The sequence below is a fragment of the Populus nigra genome, chromosome 1, assembly GCF_951802175.1.
Source record: "Populus nigra chromosome 1, ddPopNigr1.1, whole genome shotgun sequence".
Classification (NCBI taxonomy): domain Eukaryota; kingdom Viridiplantae; phylum Streptophyta; class Magnoliopsida; order Malpighiales; family Salicaceae; genus Populus; species Populus nigra.
Window position 1 is genome coordinate 21,727,976 of NC_084852.1, and position 24,492 is coordinate 21,752,467.

Here is a 24,492-nt window from a genome sequence, read left to right on the forward strand (position 1 = left end):
AACTCAATTTTAATTACCGTGGTTATAAATTTATCATCACCGATTTTTTTAAAAAAAAGTTATCTCAATTTGGCATATGAACACGCAGGATCTTTCAAATGGGAAAGAAAGATGTATTTTTTGCAAAAAAAAAAAAAAAAAATCTTTCCCCGCAGCGAACATAGTTTAACAATAACAATATGTAGTTTTGGGACTAATTGGTAATTAAAGTGTATTTAACATGAGAATATATCTATAAAAAAAAATAAAAATAAAAAAAGAGAAGATTCCCATGTTCTGGGATTAAACAGGGGTGTTTGCACCCGTGCTATTGCTATCGTCTGCTTTTTTGCTTCTGTTTTTCCTATTTCAGGTGGATTTTGATACTCTTAATTTCTCTCTTCCATTCTTTATTAAAAAATGGGCTGGTTCGGTAACCACGAGAGTGGAATGCAATTTCAAGTACAGTTGGTTGCTTGTCACTTAAACTTGATCATTTTCAAGCTTTGCCCACCGTACTTTAGCTTACCAAGCATGAAGGATAAATACAAGTATTCACATAAAGTAATTTAGAACATCCATGATAAATTAAAAAAAATTATGTTAAACGAGCTACATCTCCTATATACTTCCATTAAATTTTATTAATCCAAAATTAAAAATAATGATTTTTCTACGTGAAAACCATGTGCTTTTACATGATCTGTTCTAAAGTCTTGATATTGTTCACTTGGTTTAAAACCCTTAGATTTACTTACTTTTTACCAGAAAAACAATCCCAAAAAATATAAAACGCATGGAAAAAAAAAGAGAGTGCCCAAAAGAAAAAAAGAAAAAAGAAAAAGGAGAAGGAAGGTGGATGGCTGCATTTCGATCACTATAGGGACGAGCCTGCTACCAAATAAAAGAATTTAACATGTCAAGTTCGTTCATTCTAAACTTGACATCCCACGCCTCTAAGTTTGAGATATTTTTTTAATTTTGTCATGTAATGAATTTTTTCTATTTTGTTTGGTAATAGTTTGGCAAGTTATGTTATCAAAATGAAAGTGACACGCCCTACACGTAAATCAACCGTCGAAGTTGCATGTTATTGCTTCACTGTCTTATCTTTTATTAGGTGATTGTGTCTCTGAATTTAAATGATATTTAGGAGATGTTTCCACTTTTGAATGAGACTGTAATTGTTTTTAAAGTATTTTTTATTTGGAAATATATTAAAATAATATATATTTTTTAAAAAATTATTTTTTTATATCAGCAAATTAAAATGATCTAAAAACATAAAATAAATTAATTTTAAATAAAAAATAAAAAAAATTAAATAAAAAAAAGACCTTCCAAACATGAAAATAAGAGATTTTAAAAGGAATGATTTGATAGTTGTTCATGACTACTTGGTGGCTGAAGTGGAAGAGTTGACGGATGAAATAGGTTATCAAACTTCAATTTAATGCTTGTAATTTTAAGAAACTCAATCACATCCCTAATTAAACATTATTACATGTTCATTCTGGTCCCTATACTTCTCTATCAAACAAATGAGTTTAATGTGCTTATATATTGTTTTTGAGTGGAAAGTTAAAAGAACGACCTGATTTCAAATGAAACTTGGTTCTTCGAGATCAATTCTAAAAGTTGTAGTTGAAGGACCGAATTCTTGAACGGTTTAAATTCCATGGGAGGTCTGACCCATTTTGTGCTGGACAACTCCCTCGTTGAAAACCCAAAAAAGATGGCCCAATGATCCAAAACCTAAATAGGCTAAAATGTTTGATAGCCCAATTACCCCATGCTAGAGCCCAGCCCAATGACATAGCGGTAAAATTCTCCGTTCCCCAAAACGACGCCTATTAGTATTACCCATCACAAAACACTGCAATCTCCCTGTCTTTCGGTTTGTTTTTGTGGAGTCCTTGGCTTGTCAAGAAAGAAAAACACAAAGCGAAACAAATGGCAGAATCGTCGTCTTCGTCTTCGTCACCAGTAGTAAAATCAGACGCGGAAACAGAAGAATTACTGGATCGAATGTTAACTCGGCTGGCTTTATGCGACGACTCGAAGCTTGAAACTTTACTGTCTAAGATTCTCCCTCTCACTATCTCGTCACTTTCCTCAAACTCCACCGCCGTCCGCAACAAGGCAAAAACCCTAAACCTATACTCGCTTGCCTTTAATTTTAGTCTTCATTTCTTTTTTGGAGACTCTGGTGCGGTTCTTAATTTTATTTTAATTTAATTTCTTGTTCAGTTGGAGTTGAATTCTGTTACACTCACTGAAATTGATACTTATTTTTTTTTGCTAGTAGAGAACGAATGGAAATGTTTAAATAGGTTTTGGAATCAAATGCTTTAGGTTCTTGAAATTTGTGATGTGCGTGTGGTGTTTTTTTTCCTTCTTGAGAGCAACTATCTCGACATGAGCTATATTGCTTAAGGTATGAGAGAGAAGGGTTAGGTTTTTGAAGAATTCGCATTGCTTAAAGGTTAGGGTTTTATGATAATTGGAGTATTGCAGGACAATATATTAAAAAAGGTGAAGTTGAAAAACATTACACTTATACATTGTTATATGCTGCTTGTGGATTCTTGGGTGCGTAATGTTATACCTAGATGGGTCTTGTTTTGGGAATTGATTGGATTTTGGCGTGCATTCTCCTCTAATGGAACCTTTGAATGCATAACAAAGCGGGGAAGCCAAATCTATTTGACTAAAAAATTGAGAGACCCTATATCTGTCTTGTTTTAACCCAATTAGACTAAAAAATAATTACCAAAAAGAATACAGAATCCTGGATTGATTGGAACCTTTGAGAATTATAAAAAAGAGGAGGAAGAAGCAGTCAGCTTACTAAACAAAGCCTAAAGTAGCGTGCTGTTGGATTCAACATCGGAGGTCAAATAGACCCTTTCCAGTGCAATTACAAAAATGCTCTTGTTCCTAAAGGACCCGTGCCACTTGGAAGATTTAGGATTTCTTAAGACCTTAAAGTGATGTTCAAAATATTATTTGCAAATTCTGCAAGTGATGAATTCCCTTCATTACTTATCACAATGCCTAGTTTACCCTCTCCTTCTCTTCCTTGCTGGATCAGAAATTGTTAAAGCGTGTTTGTTGTGTCAGGTTCTTGAAATTTTGAGTCATGTCAACAAGAGAGTGAAATATCAACATGAGATTGGTTTGCCATTACAAGAGTTATGGAAACTGTATACCGAAGCCAATGCCACTGCAATTGTCAAGAACTTTTGCATCGTGTATATTGAGATGGCATTTGAACGGGTAAATATAAAGGTATGTGCATCTGTATTTCAAATATAATCATCTTGTTGATCACTTTCATGTAAACCTTTTTTCCAATGAGTCTTTTATCATGTTATAGGAAAAGGAAAATATGGCACCTGTGCTTGTTGCTAACATCTCTAAACTTCCTCTTCAACATCAAGAGATTATCTTGAGAATTGTTGCTAGGGTAAGTTTCAGCCTTCACTACTTTTCAACAATTTTGATGTCTAAAAAATATTTTAGGAGTGGAAGTTCTGCAAAAAATAGAAAAGGATTTGTCATAATAAATCTGGTAAAATGATACTAACTTTAATAATTGAAGATGGCTAATTGTGCTTATCAATGCTTGGTTTTAGGTGATTGGTGAATGTCATGCTAGTGGGATTGATGAAGAAGTTGCTGTAAAGTATAGATCAGTGAATGGCTCTCAGGACAGAGAATTATTTTCTGAGTTCTGCCTTCATTTAATGTTATACAAGCAGTCATCTCAAGGGTCTGGAACTAAGTTCATCATAAGAGCGATATGATCTTTCAAAAGTTTGTTTGTCAGGCAAATTTTATTCAGTTACTCATTTACTTTCTCTTCTTTTATTTTTTATTGCAGAGGAGGATGCTCACCTGGGCTTTCAATTGCTCAAAGCAATCGTGTTGCAGGAAAGAATCCCTTAAAAAATGAAGAACTTCTGATGAGAAAGGTAAAAATTGAAGCTGAATATCATCTAATCTTGGAGATTATAGATACTTTCCTTGGTTTTCAAATGAGATGTACTTTTTTTTTTTGCTTTTGGCTTTTCATGAGCAGTTAGGGGTTTTGAATGTTGTTGACGCTATGGAGCTGGGTCCAGAACCTGTTTATCCCCTATATCTGGTTGCTAGTGCAGATAGGTACAGATGTTCTTTTGTTTTTTTTTCTATAACTAGGAGACAAGTTTGAATTTCTTTCTCGATTTAATATTGTTAAATATATTTGATACCTGGACTGTGATTTGTTGTTTGCTGATTGATGTTTTCAAGTCAAGAGGCAGTTATTAAGAAGGGGGAGGAGCTCCTGAGGAAGAAGGCAGCGAGTGCTAATTTAGATGATTCAAACTTGATGAACAAACTGTTTTTACTATTCAATGGTATGATTGTTGATTCATTTTGTTACTTCTGCTTTATTATATTGTTACTGTGTTTTGAATTAAAACATGAAGTTGTTGATTTCGGGGTACCAACAGTTCATGTTCTCTCTCTGTTTTTTTTTTTTTTTTTTTTTGTGGGGGGGGGGGGGTGGTGAGGTTAAGTCTTATCCCCTTTTGTATGCCCAAGAGAGAAGTGTCCTGAGGAGGGTGAGGTTGGGGATCTCACCTTTGCTTTTAGTTGATATTTTTTATAAAAAATATATTTACACCTGTGTTATTGTGCATCCACAAGTCTGAACAAGATACTTTGTTGCAGGTACTACTAGCACTGGAAATGTCACTCCAGAATCTAAAGTCAACCCAGCAAGTGTTTCTTTGAAAACAAAGCTGATGTCTGTATTTTGCCGGTCTATTACTGCCGCAAACAGTTTCCCAGCAACTCTGCAGTGTATTTTTGGTTGCATATATGGTAACTATGAATTTTCATTTAATTACTTATGGTTTCGATGCCAAATCTAAGAGGGGTTGCAAAAACTCTTCAAGCAGATTATAACTGTGGTGCTATTTGATGAGAAAAATTGAGCTTTGTGATCCTCATATAGGATTCAAGTAATCTGACAAACCTGCATGACCAAAAACTGATTTTTTACATGGTAGATGCATGGTCAGTAAGGAGTAAATGCACAATGCACTCATTTACTTCTATTGTTTTTGTTGATTCCACCATTTGATTATTAGTGAAGCATGAAAGAAGTTGTCAATTATTCTATCAATGTTTTCAGACTATAGTAGCTTTATTCAATAGCATAATGGACCGGTTAGTGATTTCGGTTTAAGTTGAGAGGAAAATTATGGTGTTTTGCTGTTCTTTTTCATATGCTCACTTCTTTTAGAGTCCTCTGACCTTTAACTCACAAATTGATGAAATTTTTACCAGTAATTTGGCTTATCTGTATGTGGAACTAGAAATAATAATGAGGAGTCTCCTTTTCTTTCAGTGAAGAATAGATGTTTTAAGGCATTGACATTGTGTTTTTTCCTCACCATTGCCATCTTAACAACAATATTCTTGTTTGGGTTCTATTATATATTTTGAAGATGTTCCTTTTATTTTATGTTATATTTTAAAAAAAGACCTATTTTAGATCATTGTTATATTTAAAATGTAAAAAGGAGGGGAATAAATGGGGGTGGATTGTGTGTCGATGTTAGTTTGTGTATGCAATTATCTTTAATAAATGATTTGAGGAACTCTCTCCCCCCCCCCCTCTCTGTCTCTCTCCCTCTCGCTCTTTCAGTTTAGGAATCTCATGCCAAGTTTGTGATATAAATTTATTGCTGATGTTTTTCTGTTTTTAACTTCTGGAATGCACTAGGAAGTGGTACCACCTCAAGGTTGAAGCAATTGGGAATGGAATTCACTGTTTGGGTGTTTAAGCATGTAAGAATCTTATTGTTCAGTTTTGGATTTGTACTTTAAATTTTCAAGCTGGTTTGATTAAGGGACCTTTGACCTTTGGCTCAAGCAGTATAAAGGATCAGGTGAATCCCTTACATTTTAACATACCTTTGCTAAACATACCTTCTCAAGTGGGAGAAGAATGAACATAGATTGAAACTTCATATTATGTCAAATTGTATTATCATGTCAGGTTTAAAATACTTTATTATTGTATTTGTTCCAGTGGAAGATTTCTTGAACAAGAAGTACTCTTGACACATTTTCATAGCTTTCTTAGTAGCTGTCTGAAGTCCTTTACCTGCCAATTAGTGATGTACGTAGAGAGAGGTCTTTTATGCTTCTGTCCACAACTGGTACACAGTGAATTTGAGGCCAAAGTTTGCATTGCTATTGAAATTTATTAAACAGACTTCTTTTCTTGACACATTTTCATAGCTTTCTTAGTAGCTGTCTGAAGTCCTTTACCTACCAATTAGTGATGCACGTAGAGAGAGGTCTTTTATGCTTCCGTCCACTAGTGGTGCACAGTGAATTTGTGGCCAAAGTTTGCATTGCTATTGAAGTTTAGTAAACAGACTTCTTTTTTCTATGTAGTTTAAGAGTCAGGGTTATTGTTTTTTGACAAGTCAGAAAACTATAATTTTTATCCTTATCACCAATGGAGAATTGAGCCGAAGTAACTTAACTAAGCACATGCCTGTTATAGATTTTTGCAATTATGTCGACTTTTCACTCAGCTGCAGGTGTTGACTATTGCTGACTTTACTAGACCATTGTTGCTGTTGATCACCATCACCAGCAATAGTCAATGTTCAAACAGTTCTAATGTTGGACACCTGCCTTGGGTGGCTACTGCTAGCTGCCAACTTCCCTCGCCAAACATTAATGTTCAAACAGTTCACAATTATCTCAATTTACAGCATGCTAGAAGAAAACGGAGACACTTGAAAATGCTTTGTACAATGATTATTTTCTGACAAAATGTTTTTATCCATGAAGCAATAGCCGTAGACAAGTCCTGTTTTATATGAGATTATGAGAATCTTGCATGTTTTCCTTGGCTTGAAGCATATAATGTAAAGTTCTTTAGCATTCATACCAGATTCACAGTCAACTGTATTTTAGGAGGTTAAAGTTCTGGGATTTTTTATAGTTTAATTAGTTCATTACCTAGGCCCTGTTTGTAATCAAAGTTCTTTTATACATAAGTATTTCTGTATTTTTAAGAGGTTATGTTCTAGAATATTTTTTAGTTTAATTAGTTCATTACCTAGGCTCTGTTTGTAATCGTAGTTCTTTTATACATAAGTTTTGCGCTTTTTCTTTATTTGATATTGTGATCTTTTACTATTTCAGTTTTTCCAGACTTTTGTCTCCCTCATGCAAATCCTAAAAAAGCCTATTTCCATATTCTAGAATCTTTTTGTAACTCTAGCCATTTCCCAAGAACTTGTGCTAAAATCAGTTCATTCTCGTCTTTGAACTGCAAGCATATTCTCTATGGGTTTACCATATATTGTTTTTTGCAAGTTGCCAAACTATCGATCAATCATTGATTGCTTCAAAGAGGACAGGTATTTTCGGCAAAAAAATGATTATTGATGATAAGATCATGTTTCCACTTCTATTTTCTTTCATCTCACATGTTTTCACTTTGAACTCTGCAAACAAAATGTTGATACAATTTCACGTTCTTGTTTTTACTTAGTCATTATAACATTCTTTATTTTAATATGTACAGGCAAAAAGTGATCAGCTGAAGCTCATGGGCCCTGTTATACTGACTGGGATTCTGAAGTTACTTGATAGTTATTCAAGCTCAGATTCAGGTGTCATGCACACAGAGCTCTTTTGATTCCCTTGTCTTATCTATATTAAAGCACTATGGTTGGAATCTGATTGATTCAATTTACTTCACATATCAATTGAGATTGATTTTGTTTACTTCATTCCAGATGCTATTGCTAGGGACACCAAAACATTTTCTTTTCAAGCAATTGGATTACTTGGGCAGCGCCTTCCCCATCTCTTTAGGTGCTTTGTCCATCTTCTCCTTTCTGCTTCTCTGTATCCATATCTGTGACAATAATCTGGTGGCCATTTCCTTTCATTTTCAGAGACAAGATTGATATGGCTGTTCGTCTTTTTGATGCATTGAAAACTGAGTCCGAATCTCTTCGTTTTGTTATCCAAGAAGCAACCAGTTCTCTTGCTGCTGCATACAAGGTATGCTTGGATTCACTTTGTTAAATTACAATTTTTTTTCATCCTGTCATAGAAAAATTTTACTCCCAGAGGTTTCATTGTCAGCATGCAATAGCTAGATTTGTTAGGCTACAAGCTATGTTCTTTTTGAAAGCTGCTTCATCTTGGTTTAATTTTTATGGTGTTTCCTATGTTTATTTCTTGATCTCTGTGTAGCTGAGCAGGCCCCCATTGTGCTCCTTTTAATTTAGTTTGGTCATTTACTTATCAGAAAAAGGATAAAATACAAGACTGGCTAGGAAGAATTAATTTTCATTTGCTGGTAAAGAAAATAGTTATTTCTATTTTTATGTTCAGTAAACATTGAACAATTATTTTTTGATAATCTATGTGACTAAACTTATTTGTGAAAATCATTTTAAGGAAATATGATGTGTCTTTATTTATTTGCTTCAAGCTTTCTTGTCTCTCTTGGAAGTCTGATATTTCCAAAGCCCAAACTAAAGCTACTCAAAAACTTTTGCTTTATCTTGAACGTACTAGTCATTGACGTTTGTTATGTCAAGTTGGCAGATAGGGGCTTAATACAGTTCTGAGGGCTGAGTTGATAATCCATGTGACTAAGCTTTTTTGTGAAAATCGTTTTAAGGAAATATGACGTCTTTATTTTCAAATGGTCTGATTTATTTGCTTCAAGCTTTCTTCTCTCTCTTGGAAGACTCTGATATTTCTAAAGCCCAAAAGAAAGCTGTTCAAAAACTTTTGCTTTATCTTGATCATCCTAGTCATCAGCATTTGTTATGCCAAGTTGGCAGATAGGGGCTTTAATAAAGTTCTGAGGGCTGAGTTGATTGAACTTCTACTCTGTCCCCCATTATCTTGGCAATTCTAGGAGAAAAAACAACAGGTTCTTATAGGAGAATAATCTGGTTTGTCCATGATGATATATAGACTGAAATTATAATTGGTTGTTATTTTTGAACAGACTGATGTAAGATTGTGTTGAATGAGAAACTTAGTTGTGTGAACAATTCAGGAATCCCAATTGAAAATTTTGATGTCTGGTTTAACTACTGAGAAATTTCTGAAATTCATAAAATGATGTAGAGAAGGGATTGGATGGCCTAATTACCATATTCATTTTCTTTTACTTTTTTTCTTTTCTCTTCAATGTTTCTGGATACCCACTTTTAAGTTGCTTTCATTTTTTTTGGAAGTCTTTTAAATTCCTTTTAAGATAATGATTTTTCCCTAATGCTGTAACCTGTGAAAGCTGCTAGCCACTTCAACAAGCTTCGCATTTTGACCCATCCCAAAGACCACTTTTATGCCTCTGGCACCCGTTGTGACCACCATAATTGCTGTTGCAACCTGTAGTGTCATTACCACTGTCAGCACTGCTGTACTGTTCTCATCATCACTGACAGCACTATAACCTTAACAGCTTACCAACTATCACCAATTGCTTCCAAAATACCATTATCTCTAACTTCATTATTAGAACTACACCAGAACAACCAATGTTGTCATTACTGCTATAGTACTCTACAACCACTTGTGATGTATCTGATTGCTACTAATTGCTGCACTGATCTTCACGCCCATTCTATTCATAGCATGGTTCAATCTCAAAGTTTGAATTTTTGTGCTTGCTTGTTGCAACTGGTGGTTTATCTTTTGAAACACAGCCCTCAAACTCTTCAATGTTCCTGAGCTAGATCTTATTTGCTTTCTGTTTTTAAATGTTAATTTTTATTTCCAGAATATAAGTACTTCTCTTTAGTCATAAAACTATCTTGACTCACTGCCTATTTGATGTTATTAATCAGTATGCATTATTGGTCTTCAGGGAGCACCGGCTACTGTATTGATGGACCTGGAGACTCTTCTTCTGAATAATTTTCAAGCAGTATTGAACAACTTGATATCTTCATTTTTACTTGTTCACCTTTACTTTTTCAACTGCTTTGAACTATGATTTTCTTACACTTGATTCTGGTTTATTTACAACTTGCTGCTTCATGATTTGAACTTGAATTATGTGGTGCCAACCAGGAACAAAATGAAGTACGTTTGTGTGCAGTGAGATGGGCAACATCTTTATTTGATTTGAAGCATTGTCCAAGTAGATTTATATGCATGCTTGGTGTGGCAGATTCTAGGTTGGATATAAGGTATTGAAGTCTTACATTCTGCATTTATCCCACAGCAGATGTTTGCTTTTGTATGCAGTGACTGCTACTTGCTATCATATTGCCAGTATTCACAATATTTCTATGGCTCATATCAAGTTCCAGTACAGATAAATACGACTTGTAGCATATTAATGTTTGATCTTTGATTACTTCTCTTTTTCTTATTTGCTCATTGATAAAATGTTAGTCTCACTACAAGTTTGGATCAATTGTCTGTATTTGTGGTTGGCTGTACACATGCTTTGTACAGTACTGAAATTATTAGCTAGTTCTGGTTTGTTGCTCTCCTTCACTGACATGAAAGAGGGCCCACAATACTTCTATGGCTCATATCAAGATCTAATACAGACAAATGCAACTAGTAACATATTAATGTTTGGTCTTTGATTGCTTCTCTTTTTCTTATTTGTTCATTGATAAAATGTTAGTTTCACTACAAAATTTGGATCAATTGTCTGTATTTGTGGTTGGCTGTGCACATGCTTTGTATAATAGTGAAATTATTAGTTAGTTATAGTGTGTTGCTCCTTCTCTGACATGAAAGAAGGCCCTTCTATGATAACTACCTATCGAATCTACTTTTATGTGAGTGAGTAATCAATACACTTGGAGTATCTAATAATCTCTCCTGTCACATATTGTGACTTGATGTTGAAAATTCTATTACTCCCTCGATCCCTAATTAAATGTCCTACTTTCCATTTTCAGCAGTCCTGACGCAAATGTCCACTTTCCAATTCTCATTCAATGTTGAAAATTCTATCACTTCCTTCTTTCACTCATTTTCCCTCATTATCCTTTATCATTTTCCAAATTTACTAAAAACAAGAACGTTGAGCAATGTAAAAATAGTTAGAGGTAAAAGTGAAATAACATTTTTAAAACAAAAACGACCAGTTTATTTTTTTGTTCCTAAAAGACTTGTTCAATCTCAATAATTTTCTTCTGTTCCAGGGCTTTTGAGGTGGTTGAATCATTTTATTTTATTTTCATTTGGCATTTTGAATGCAGATTCTTTGTTACTTTATGCCACATATGTTGAGTCTTTTATGTTTCCCTTTTTTTTTTTATTGGAACCTTTCTTGTTTCCTGTAATGCTTTTAAATATATCAAACTTTTTCAATTTGTCACCATACAGTATTCCTGTAGCATTTATTATTCAAATGTGGCAGGATTTTTAAATTCACTGAGGAGTATCATTTTAAACTTTTGATTGTTATAGTCCTATGGACAATAAACAGAAAATGAAAGGGGGAGAGGTGGATGTATTCTTCTATTACTGCATTAAAGTTTCCAACGTCTTATTTAGTACCAATATACAGTGAATTTATCCCAAGGATGGTTGATTTCACACTATAAATTTTCATTATGGAAACCTTATACCAGCCTGCTCTCTCTCTCTCTCCAGGGAAATGGCACTTGAAGGCCTGTTTCTTGACAAAGACATGGGTCAAAGTAGAAGACAGAATATTGATTTTAAATACCCAAAACTTGGAGAGATGTTGGATTATATTGTTAAGCAGCAACCAAAATTGTTAGAGTCAAGTGAAATGAGGGAACAAAAGCTTCTTTTTTCATCTAAAATGTATGTGGCTATGATCAAGTTTTTGTTGAAGTGCTTTGAGTCAGAGTTGGACCAAAACAACTCTTTAGGGAGATCAACTGAATTTCTGTCTTCAGTGGAAACAATGTGCTTACTGCTAGAACATGCTATGGCATATGAAGGCTCTGTTGAATTGCATGCCACTGCTTCCAAGGCATTAATTACAATTGGATCTTATCTTCCAGAGGTTTTTCACAGTTTTCTCTTCCTTTATATTGATTTTATAGTTTATTTTTTTCCTTTTTTGCATGTCAACAAATACTTCTTTAACTCGTTCACTCTCTCTAGATGATCGCATCACACTATGTGCCTAGAATATCATGGCTAAAACAATTACTGAGTCATGTAGACTTAGATACTCGTGAATCTGCAGCACGCCTACTTGGCATAGCTTGCTCTGCTATTCCTCCCGCCACATCATCAGATCTAATTTCTGAGCTACTTTCTGCAATTTGTAAAACAAACAATTTAAGGTTTGTAGTCCATCAAATCGTGTTTCTAGTTTTTGGTGGTAACAATTTCTGATTCTAGATTTTATGAGTTTTCTTCTTCTTGTTTTTTTTTTTTTTTCAGGTTTGAGTCACTTCATGGAATGCTGTGTGCAATTGGATATGCTACTGCAGAGTGTATGTCTAAAGCAGTTGCTGTAAGTTGCATGTTTCTGCAACACCTCTACTGGAATTTTTCTTTTAATGAAAACAGGACCTTACTTAAACCCTTACCTATCCTTGTTTTGAGCAAAGTCCAAACACTATATTTTCTTCATCACTGGTCATCTTTAATTTTTTTTAGAATATGTCCTTTCCATGCTGTAATTGCCCACAGTTCTATCACTGCAGCACAATTTAACACATTGATGAACACAACCACTATCTTGGATAATCAGAAATGTACAGAGGTATAATCAAAGTGGGAAACCCTTAGTATCTAGACATCACAGAAAAATGTTTCCTCAAGGTTATTTGGCGTTTGCGATGCCACAGACCCTGATGTCCATATCACAACTTCACATGCCCTTGCTTAACTTACAATTTAGGTTTTATCCTTTTATTTTAAGAAGAAGTTCTATATGCTTTTTGTGTACTTCTCATATGCTAGGTTTGCAAAATGGAAACATTAAGTCTTATTTGGTGTCATTTTTATCTTGCTATTGTATTTTTCTCTGTTTAGCATTCACTAGTCATTTTATTTTTATATTTTAATGTACTTCTTCAATTTCCATTTTACCAATTTGTATTCACTAATTCTAACATTATTATTTGCAGATCCCAGGGACATTGTTTCAGAAAATACTTAAATGCCTGACTGATGTTGCTAATTCCGAGACCGCAACATTGGCCTCTATTGCTATGCAAGCTCTGGGTCATATTGGATTACGTGCACCATTACCTCCTCTTGTTGATGATTCTAGTTCAGGTGGTGTTCATAGATACCAATAATAGCTTGCAGAAGGGGAAAAATAGTACTAAGGGTCAGTTAATAACATTATTCCATGTTTAAAACTGCAGTTGACATTCTGATACTCTTAAATGAAAAGTTGAGCAAGCTACTCTCCGGTGATGACAATAAAGCAATTCAGAAAATCGTTATCTCCCTTGGACACATCTGTGTAAAGGAAACATCACCTTCACTCCTGAATATTGCCCTTGATTTGATTTTTAGTCTCTGTCGGTCAAAGGTGTGTAGAAAATAAATATTTTTCTTTTATGATCCTATCTTCTAGTGTCACTTATCCACCTGCCTGCAATTATTGCTATAATTCTTTGCTGGGCTTTAATTTAGTTCATATTTGTTTTTGGAGTTCCACAGGTTGAGGATGTCCTGTTTGCTGCTGGGGAGGCTCTGTCATTTTTGTGGGGTGGCATTCCTGTTACAGCTGATGTGATTCTCAAAACTAACTATTCTTCACTTTCAATGACCTCAAATTTTCTTCTGGGAGACATAAGCTTATCTTTGTCAAAATACAACCCTAATGAGAAATGTGAAGCTAATGAAGATTACCACGCCACCATTAGAGATTCAATTACTAGAAAACTCTTTGAGACTCTTTTATACAGTAGCAGAAAAGAAGAACGCTGTGCTGGAACTGTTTGGCTACTATCACTGACAATGTATTGTGGTCGTCACCCGACCATCCAACAAATGCTTCCACAAATTCAGGTTTGACAATAGTTAAAAGGGCAATATCTTCTTTTTTATCTCCCACATATTTTAATTATGATCCCCTTTTGATTGGAATAAGTTCTTCCTTGAGTTGAGCCATATATCTTTCTGAGTTGGGATGCTTACTCTAGTCTTCACTGTAAGGTAATGAGTTTGTGGAGTATCTTCCACAAATACATTGCATATTAAAAATTTCATCATTCATTTAACTGATTTATCAACCAAACTTCTAGTTTTTAGACATTTTATGAGAACATAATTTTCTTTCAGGAAATGTTCTTATCATCTGAATATTCTATTGCTTTCAGTTTCTTGTATTTCTGTTGATGCCAGGAGGCATCAGTTAAATAATTTTCAAATGAATGCAGGAGGCTTTTTCACACTTGCTTGGTGAACAGAATGAACTTACACAAGAGCTAGCATCACAAGGTATGAGTATTGTCTATGACCTTGGCGATGCGGCAATGAAGAAAACTTTAGTAGATGCACTTGTAACAACTTTGACAGGTTCAGGAAAGAGGAAAAGAGCTATCAAGGTAAAAGCCTGCCTTTTTTCTTTTTGGGGGAAAAGCATGCTATTTATTATCTTCTCCTTTGGTGCTTTTTATTTTATGTCATGTTGAGGATGATGTCTGTAGCTTTTTAATAAACAGCTGGTAGAAGACTCTGAAGTTTTCCAAGAGGGGACTATTGGTGAAAGTCTGAGTGGAGGGAAACTTAGCACTTATAAGGAGCTATGCAGTCTAGCAAATGAGATGGGCCAACCAGACATGATTTATAAATTTATGGATCTGGCTAATCATCAAGCTTCTCTAAATTCCAAGAGGGGTGCTGCTTTTGGATTTTCCAAGATAGCCAAACAAGCTGGAGATGCCCTCCAACCACACTTACAACTATTGATTCCACGGCTAGTTAGATACCAATACGATCCTGATAAGAATGTGCAGGTAAACAAAAAGACCCTCGACCAAAACAAAAAATCATTTAGGCTTGTGTTTACTTTCAGAAGATATTTTATTATTTTCCATCTCTAGTTCTCCTATTTATTCTAAAGAGGTTTTTCCATGGAGAATTAAGGAAATATATTTATTAGATACAATTTTTCCAAGATAGAAAACAAGGACTTGTTTGGCTTAACTTGAAAATATTAAAAGGAATAACCATAAAACTTTAAATGATGAACCACACGAGGCCCTTATTTTTATATTGCAGAATTTGGAAAATAACCATTTTGTTGCTTTCCAATTTTCTGGAAAAGAGGAGAAATAGAAAACTCATGTTTCCAAGAAAACAATTCTTATTCTCAGTTAGCAAATGTGTTTTCTTTATTTTATTTTATTATTTTTTTGAAGATTTCTGGAAAACTGAATTTTTTTGACAAGTAAACGCAGCCATGGTTGTTCCTGAATATATGATGAACTATGAAGTTGTCTGATAACTAATAAGTAGCTTAAGTAATGTCCTGTCCCTTTCTCATTGCTCATTGTTCTTTCATCACTTTTAGGATGCAATGGCTCACATATGGAAGTCATTAGTTGCAGATCCAAAGAGAACTATTGATCAACATCTTGACTTGATTGTTGATGATTTAATAATTCAATGTGGATCTAGGCTTTGGCGTTCACGTGAGGCTTCTTGTCTTGCCCTTGCAGATATTATTCAAGGAAGAAAATTCGAACAGGTGATGTACTTGCCATTTTGCATATAGTTTTGTCTTTGTTGACATGGCCTAATCTTTCCATTCATTTAGCCCTTGATTTAAGATAGGAAGTATTCCTTCTTGGTTTCCAATGTGTTATGTGCCTCATTATGTACTTACAAGTGGTCTTGTGAATTTATATGATCAATGTCTTGGTTCATGGTATAGGCCATCGTAGTCCTGTACTTATCTCAACAACTAAAAGTAAATAGTATTGATAGCTTAGAGCAACTGTCACGTTATATATCACCCATACAATTTCCATCCTCGTACAAATTCACAGGACCACTAAAAGTCTCTCGTTTTATATCACCCATACAATTTCCATCCTCGTACAAATTCACAGGACCACTATATGTTAAATTGAGATGAGTTTCTTGCATACTTTCTCATCATAATCCAACTCTAACATAAGTAACATCTCCACTTTGTCTGTTTGATTTATCGAATTATTCTCATACAGGTTGGAAAGCATTTGAAGAAAATATGGACAGCAGCATTCCGTGCCATGGATGATATAAAGGAGACTGTCCGAAATGCTGGAGACAGATTATGCCGTGCTATTTCTTCATTAACAATACGGCTATGCGATATTTCACTTACTGAAGTATCAGACGCCAGAGAAGCAATGGGGATTGTTCTGCCTCTGTTGCTTGCTGATGGCATTTTAAGTAAAGTTGACAGTATTCGCAAGGCATCAATTGGTGTTGTTATGAAGCTTGCAAAGGTTGGATATATTTTGCAATGATATCATATTAAGTTGATAGAAAATACCTGCATTTCTGATTACATTCTACTACCTTTGTTTGCCCCATGAAACACCAATGTGTCTGTATATCGAAGCCACCTTTGAAGGACAGATAGTAAATGTATTTAATATATTATGTTTCATTTTCATGACATATGCATAGCAAAATGTTAGCACATATATCCATGTGCATCTATGCATTCAAGACTTGAACAGATCAGCATATGTATGTGTGCAAATATGTTAAGCAAAGCAGCACATGATGTAAAAACCAGTGGCTAGGAAAGAAAAACCTGATTTCTCCATCACTGTCTTAACCTAGTTATTACCTGATAGGGTAACCGACTCTATCTGTTCAATTTTTGTATTCGCTTTAAATATGAAATTCCTAACCATGATCACACAAGTGCTTAATTATTACAAATAGAGATCTTTCTTTAATTACCAGTTTAACTGATGCACAGTAAGTTTCCGTACTCACATCTTGCACTTCATCTGGCTAGTTACAGTGATGAGTATTATTGACCTGTTTTCACTATCAACTGCCTTGTTGAAATAGTAACTGTTTTTGCGTCTTGCTCACAGGGTGCAGGGATTGCACTTCGTCCACATTTGTCTGATTTAGTTTGTTGCATGCTGGAAAGTTTGTCAAGCCTTGAAGACCAAGGTCTCAATTATGTCGAGGTTTGTGTCAAGTTAGCATTTTATGGAAGTTCCATGCTCATCTTTTTATTCAGTTAGTCAGTTGAAAAATGCAATCTTGTTTGTTCAATTATCAATTTACCCTTTTCTCTTCTAGTTGCATGCAGAAAATGTTGGAATACAGTCAGAGAAGCTTGAGAATTTGCGGATTTCAATTGCGAAAAGCTCTCCTATGTGGGAAACTCTTGACCTATGCATAAATGTTATAAATACTGAATCCTTAAATCTCTTGGTTCCTCGCCTTGCTCATTTGGTTCGATCAGGTGTTGGACTCAACACTAGGTGAGTAAATGAGCTTTTTTTAATTAATCACCATAATTAGGCTAACGAATAGTAGGATCTAAAATTGGGGAGTCTGAATTACCTAATTCTTTTTCAAACATAAGCTATTAATCCCTAGTCAATTTTGAACAAATAAACAACTAACATTTGTTATACTTGGAAGAAAGTTTACCTTTTATCAATCAATTAGCTGTCCTGCATCAATAATGTTGTGATTTGAATAAGAGTTAAGGGAGATTATTATTGCAGAATTTCTGTTGAAGGTATCAAGATTGAAATCAAAATTTTTTTTATCCTTGTTTGCTACAGAACAAGTAGTTTATGAGAATTGTAGATGTCTCTATGTGAACAATTTTAGTTGAAGCCAACGGTTGCTGATAGTGTACATATTCTTGCCATGTTTTATGTTGCAGGGTTGGTGTGGCCAGCTTTATCAGCTTATTGATTCCAAAAGTTGGAGTAGATGTAAAGCCATTTACAAGCATATTATTGAGGGTGTTGTTTCCAGTGGTTAAGGAGGAGAAAAGTGCTGCTGCAAAGCGTGCGTTTGCAAGCGCTTGTGCCATGGTTCTGAAGCATGCTGGTCATTCCCAGGCCCAAAAGTTGATTGAAGACACTGCAGCTTTGCATACTGGGGAAAAGAATGCTCAAATTTCATGTGCAATTCTTTTGAAAAGTTATTATTCTGTGGCATCTGATGTTCTGAGTGGATATCATGCAGTAATATTTCCAGTTATATTTATTTCAAGGTCTGTATCAGATCATCTCTTTTAAAGCTAACATTTTAATTTTGATGTGACTTGCAGTTTTAGAGATTCTTATTCAGGAAATTATGTTAGTTGCTCTAAATAAATTAAAAATCAATCGCAGGAGCAATGCTGCAAACATAAATGAGTAGAAATCCTGTTGGAATTGAAATTTGCAGAATCTCTCCCACTCTCTCTCTCTCTGTAATTATTTTGTTTGACTGCCAGGTCACTGTCATGTAGCTCCCAAAGTGGCTTTAAGTGACGTAAAGTGATTGAGGGTTGACCTTGCAATTTTGAGCATGTTTGACCTTGGATTTTATGAACAGTGAGCATTCTACATGCTACGTTTATGTCTCAAGGGATACAAGACTAGCCTTGCTTTCCTGTAAATTTCTCATTCCATGTACTATTCACAATATTTTTGATACTGGAATATCAAAGCTATTCATGTAATGTTTAATTATCTTTTGCAACCATATTACTTCTAAATACAACTTCTCTAGAGTCATTGTATTCCTTTCCACTTGTTCTCAGTAAATTATGTATGATATCAGTAGCCTTAATTGTTTCATTCATTCTTCAGCCTTAATTCCTATCCACCTATTTGGATGATCTCTAACAAGTTTTTGACACATTCAAAATATGTTTAATTGCTGCCAATAAAAAGCTCTTCTTCTTTTTTTCTTCAAAAATTAATGTCAAACTCTTATTCAGATTTGAAGATGACAAGAATATTTCTGGCCTATTTGAGGAGCTGTGGGAAGACAGTACAAGTGGTGAACGGGTCACCATTCAATTGTATTTAGGAGAAATTGTTTCTCTTATTTGTGAAGGCCTTGCATCATCATCATGGACAAGTAAAAGAAAGGTAATTCTGTCTTCACTTCTACAGCTGGCTTCTAAATTGATTGCAATTGTTGATCCGTTTGTGTGTTGCTCACAAGTATAAGATGCATGGTTATTGCTTGTACATGCAGTCAGCCCAGGCAATTTGCAAGCTTAGTGAAGTTATGGGTGAATCATTGTCTTCTTATCACCATGTTCTGCTCGATTCTGTAATGAAAGAACTTCCTGGTCGTTTATGGGAGGTAGGAATGCTCATCATGCACTTTTATATGAGAAATGCTACACTTCACACTTAGAAAATAGAAAATTGCCTTTTATTTGTATTCACACCACAGTTTAGTGTTTACTATAGATACTTGAAGCAATAGTTAAGGATTGTAATTCTATGATACCACGTGTCCTTGATTATGGTGACCTATTACTTGAAGTGATAGTTTTTGGCACTGCACTTTCTTGCAATAAAAGTGGAGTGCATTGCTAATAGTGCCACCATGTATGTGACAACTGGACACAGATTATTTTTACTGTTTTCAGTTACATGCTATTACAATTTTCTTGCTGATGATTACCAACGTAACAGGGTAAGGAGTCCCTCCTATATGCAATAGGTGCACTTTCTTCATCCTGCCATAAAGCAATTTCCTCTGAAAATCCTGTTACCTCTGATGCTATTTTGAATATGGTATCTTCCGCATGCACGAAAAAGGTGAAGAAATACCGTGAAGCAGCTTTCTCATCTCTTGACCAGGTACTTAATCGGTAATAATTCTAGAAAAGTATTGATAAAAATGATTCCTTTTTAAAATAATATCATTTTTCACTCCATTATTGCCGCCTTCTTTTTTGTAACACATCATTCAATAGCAATTACTGGACTCTATAGTTCAAGCAAGTTTATAGAAGTTCTGATTCAATCAACTTCAGTTCATGAATAATACACAGTGCTGGTTAAGTCCTACCAAAGCCTTCAATCTTGAAGGCGACCCCAATAAGGACCTCCCTCCCTCCCTCCCTCCCTCCCTCCCTTGCCAAGTCTTGTCAAATTCTTCCAAAAAAAAAAACAAGAGTTCGACTTTTCTTTCATATATGTACCCCTGCATGGGGGGTGAGCATATGCAAAGTAAAGAGAGATCAGAGTTTCATGTCAGATTGAATTGGGTGTCGTGATCAAATGTCCAATCAACTGATGAAGTGTATACTTTAGTTGGTTTGCAGTCCATCCATTTTTTCAGACTGTTGAATAAGATAAATTGCTTTATCTTAACAAGAGGATAGGAATGATTAATATCTAGTCTGAATCTAAACTTTCTAGTTCCCTATGTTTCCACTTAAGACATTACTGGGATGTTTGGAATTTTTAGTTGTGAGAGAGAGGAAATTGATGAGAAGTGAAGCTCAATCTGTCCTGGCTGACAGCATTTTTAGGAACAATTCATATCTAGTCTGAATATAAACTTTCTAGATCCTTATGTTTACACTTTTCAGAAAGCAGTCCATCCGACTGTTATTAATATTAGATAATATTAGATTTTTTAATGTAGATTTAATAAAAAAATACTAGATAATCTTCTCTAGATTTCTCTATAGTTTGGTATGTGGTTTAAAGCTTGAGAACTCTAGTTTTATCTTTGCTATGCACCGCGTCAGACATCTAAAATTCATCCACACCCTTCCTCATATTCCATCACAAATCAAAATACCAAATCTAATAGCCCTAGAACAGCCTCTAAAATCAGATTCAGAACAGTCTCAGTTGGTATCATAGCTTCAAGTTCCTCATTGTTGGACTAGGAGTACTAGCATCTCTATATAAAGGTTATGTATTCTTTCAATATTTTAATTACAGTTTAGGAATAAAAATGCCAGCAATTTTTCTTTGATTGTTTGACTCAATCTCCTCTAATGTGTGACTCTTCATAACCCTAAATGTGACTCCTATAGTCTATCTACTTCCTTCCTCATATTCCATCATAAATCAACATTAATACAATTCTAACAGCCCTAGAACAGCCTCTAAAAGTCAGATTCAGAACAGCCCTTAGGCTGTTTCACATCATCTTTTCTGTTATTTTTATTTTTTTAACTACATGTAAGTTTTGCAATGTGTACATTTCTTCACAGGTTATAAAAGCTTTTGGTGATCCGAAGTTCTTTAATGTGATTTTTCCTCTATTATTTGGGATGTGCGACTCTAGTGCTGCCAATAAATCTGGGTCAGCACATTTGGCAAGTGATGCTGCTAAAACAGGTTTCATTCAGATGCTATATTTATGCTATGCATTTTGTTCTATTTCTTTGGCTGTTTCATTGAGCTTTATTAATACCTAGTTGAGCTGGATACAGAAGCTAGTGCTGATTCTTTTCAGTTAAATTTGAAATATGACCATCACCTAGCATTGAATGTGTCTATTTCAAGTTTCCGATGGCATTAAAGCTTATCTGTGCGAAGTTTGAGATTGGATCCAGTGAAAATTATAAAGAGATTCACAAGATTTGAATGTGAGTGTAGACTAAAGCAACCATATCATGAACAATGATAGCAGATGCTGTTCCAGTGATGTGGAGGTTTCTCTGCTCGACATGTTGCTTATATTATTCAGTAATCCATTAGTGTCCTGTTGATGTACAGAATCTGGATGGGTTGGAGGCTGGTGTGTTTGTTGACTTTATCGATAGAAGACATTAAAGGGGCTTGAGTGCGCTGCTCCATCTTTCCTTTATGCCATCACTTTTTATAGAAATTGCTTTAATTGTGTCAAATTCTTATGTTTAACTCCAATTTCAAAGATGGACATCGCAAATAATATCCTGTGACAAATGATTGACATCTTTGTATGCATGCACAGGTTTATTATCTATACTTGCATGAAATATTGATTCACGAATTCTTAGTAGGGCTTACAGAAATGTTTGTCAACATTTAATCTTGATGCTGTGCTATGTCTGTATGAGTATGCTGTGTACTGTGCTGCCTCTTTGCTGCACCGTGGTTTCTTCACAGTTATTTGTACAAAGAAGGTTACAAGACATGGCAACACCTTTTAATGACATTGAACTGTGATAAGTGCATTCACTAGAGCTCAAGTGATTATTACTTTTTCATCTTTTGCTTGCTGCATGTATATCTTCATGTCTTGAAGCTTACTCTTGGTTGTCATTTATAAAGCAAAAAATGACTAGAAGTGACTTTTTAAATTTGGAATTAATGTTATCCATGCTTGGGCATTCCTTGTCTCTGCACACAACTAGTCGTCTTTTCCATGAATCCTTCTGTACTATATCCAAAGCAATATTTCTATGACAAATACAGGCGATGGTATCAATCATCCTTTGACTGTTTTAATTGATTTCTTTATAAGCAAGTTGAAGTGTCATTGGTTGAAGGAAACCTTCTAGTCTGAGCATATGTTTTCCTGTGTGGAACAGATAATGTGGACCCTGCTGTGCCACTTGAAAAGATTCTTGGCTGCGTGATGTCTTGCATCCACGTGGCACATTTAAATGATATTTTTGAACAGAAAAAGAACTTGATGGACCTGCTCTTGATCTCTCTCTCGCCTGGGTTTCAGTGGACAGGTATTATATTTTACAAATTTATCTGATATGAGTGTTGCGAAACCGTACTTCTAACTCTTGAACTGTTCTGGGCAGTCAAATTGTCGGCATTTTCATTAATTAAAGAACTTTGCTCGAGGCTACAGAGCATCCTGGTGGAGGCTTCCAAGGGAGCCTCTCAGCATGATAGCGCAACTTCTTTTGTTCAGGAGGTATTAGAGTTCATCTTTAATCTTGTATTTAGCTGAATTTTCTTGCATAGACTTCGACTAATTATTCTGTTTGTGTACAGCTGTTCTATTCTGTATCACCAAAGATAGTTGAATGTATAAGCACGATAAAGATTGCTCAGGTATGTCATCATTCTGGAAAATTCTTAAGGATAGTTATGCCTCAAGTGCTGAGGCCTCTTTGTCCCCTTTCTTGCTTATGGCTCTTAAGGAAACATAAACAGAAAGAGGTAGGTGGGTTGAATTCAAATAGCAAACAGGACTATTGTGGCTTTGAGAAGTTAAAAATAAAAAAATCACATGCAAAGCATAAAAGCTTCATCAAATGATTTAATAATTTATTCTGCTATGAACATGCTGCCAGAGAAGTCTTAATGCAATAGCTGTGTTATCTCGGAATTGTATATATTGTTCTTCAATTGTCCATTCGATGCACCTTCAATTCTACTTTGTGTAATTTGAAATAAAATAAAAATGCTCGTATGAAGTTGAAGGACTTGAGGAGAGAATGCCCTTTGTTGCAATAGTTAGCTACAATGTCTCTAGCATCGCCACACATGCATTAAACATTGTTTAACGGGCTAGTAATTTGCCGCAATTTTGTCATCTCAAAATGACAATTGAAGACAAAATGTTCGAGGGTGTAGACAGAATAAAAGGTCAAAACCCACTGTATCTCTAATCTCCTTGCTAAAGGATTTCTCCAACAAGTTCTACTTGTTTCGAAGGCACGGATTGATTTTCGTATTTGAAACTGTGTTTGGCTTGAAAAAACATTAAATTAATGTTTTTTTTTAGTGTCACCCAATGATTTTAATATGTTAATGTAAAAAAAAAAAAAACAATCTTGAGAAAAATTATTTTAATGTATTTTTGAGCAAAAAGTATTTTTGAAAAGCACCATGCACCACAATATCAATATCAAACACATATGATCATATTCTCTTCCATTTTTTCCAATGTGTTTTATTTTATTGTTTACTGATTACCTGTTTCTGAAATTTAGGTTCACATAAGTGCTTCAGAGTGCCTTCTGGAGGTCACAGGTCTTGCATCAGTGCGCTGGACAGATGTAGGGTTCAAGGAAGAGCTTCTTCATCAGTATGAAGTGGAGAAGAATGAGGAGGCAAAATCATATTTGAAAAAATGCATTGACATCTTTGAAAATCTAGAATGAGAATATCCAAACCAACCTGGACTCACTCATAGATGTGAAACTGGCAGGTGCATGCTTAAATTTTCGAAGAGGTAAAGACGTCTGGTTTGGTTTGGTTGGTGCCTGCTACGTTACGATGTGCTCTTGCCAATACAAAAGCTGTCCAATAACAGTGAAGCTGGGTAGTGAGGGAGACAAAATTGATTCAAATGTATCGTACCTGTATGATGATCGAGTAGTTCAGAACTAAAGATTTTACACTGGTCCTTCCTGACCAATTAAATATATACACACACACTATAAGAAATGCCTAGCGAGCATGTCAAAAAGAATCTAATTAAACTGATACTTCGCTCTTTGTTTTCAGAGATCAAACAATATTCTCTTGAAATTCGTTAGCTACACCAAATCCAAGCCCATTTTTCTTTCAACATATAGTATAAATCATTTCATTGCTTTGGTAGGTTTGGAATTTAATGACGTTAACTACTGTACAAAATATAGAAGTTCAAGTG

At 34.9% G+C, this 24,492-nt stretch overlaps 1 protein-coding gene across 2 annotated transcripts; it reads left to right on the top strand.

Moving 5' to 3' along the window:
- The first annotated feature begins 1,839 nt into the window (after nucleotides 1-1,839).
- On the top strand, nucleotides 1,840-24,408 carry LOC133703029 (uncharacterized). Of its 2 annotated transcripts, XM_062127423.1 has the most exons (35): nucleotides 1,843-2,121; nucleotides 3,103-3,270; nucleotides 3,359-3,448; nucleotides 3,618-3,754; nucleotides 3,866-3,956; nucleotides 4,064-4,146; nucleotides 4,276-4,382; nucleotides 4,699-4,851; nucleotides 5,759-5,823; nucleotides 7,586-7,673; nucleotides 7,800-7,878; nucleotides 7,962-8,070; nucleotides 9,899-9,958; nucleotides 10,105-10,223; nucleotides 11,653-12,034; nucleotides 12,136-12,320; nucleotides 12,421-12,493; nucleotides 13,113-13,263; nucleotides 13,356-13,525; nucleotides 13,657-14,007; nucleotides 14,379-14,546; nucleotides 14,664-14,957; nucleotides 15,515-15,691; nucleotides 16,173-16,436; nucleotides 17,043-17,141; nucleotides 17,257-17,441; nucleotides 17,855-18,190; nucleotides 18,905-19,058; nucleotides 19,168-19,278; nucleotides 19,617-19,784; nucleotides 21,158-21,284; nucleotides 22,463-22,612; nucleotides 22,688-22,803; nucleotides 22,884-22,943; nucleotides 23,828-24,408. In XM_062127423.1, exons 1-35 carry the CDS (start codon nucleotides 1,933-1,935, stop codon nucleotides 23,996-23,998), a joined length of 5,430 nt encoding a protein of 1,809 aa, XP_061983407.1. In that variant the 5' UTR covers nucleotides 1,843-1,932; the 3' UTR covers nucleotides 23,999-24,408. The 2 variants fall into 2 exon arrangements, 1 of the variants encoding a protein (XP_061983407.1); XR_009843821.1 differs by lacking the exons at nucleotides 19,168-19,278; nucleotides 19,617-19,784; nucleotides 21,158-21,284; ... (2 more) ...; nucleotides 22,884-22,943; nucleotides 23,828-24,408 and adding an exon at nucleotides 18,416-18,575 and having other exon boundaries at nucleotides 1,840-2,121; nucleotides 18,905-19,046.
- The last annotated feature ends 84 nt before the right edge of the window (nucleotides 24,409-24,492 follow it).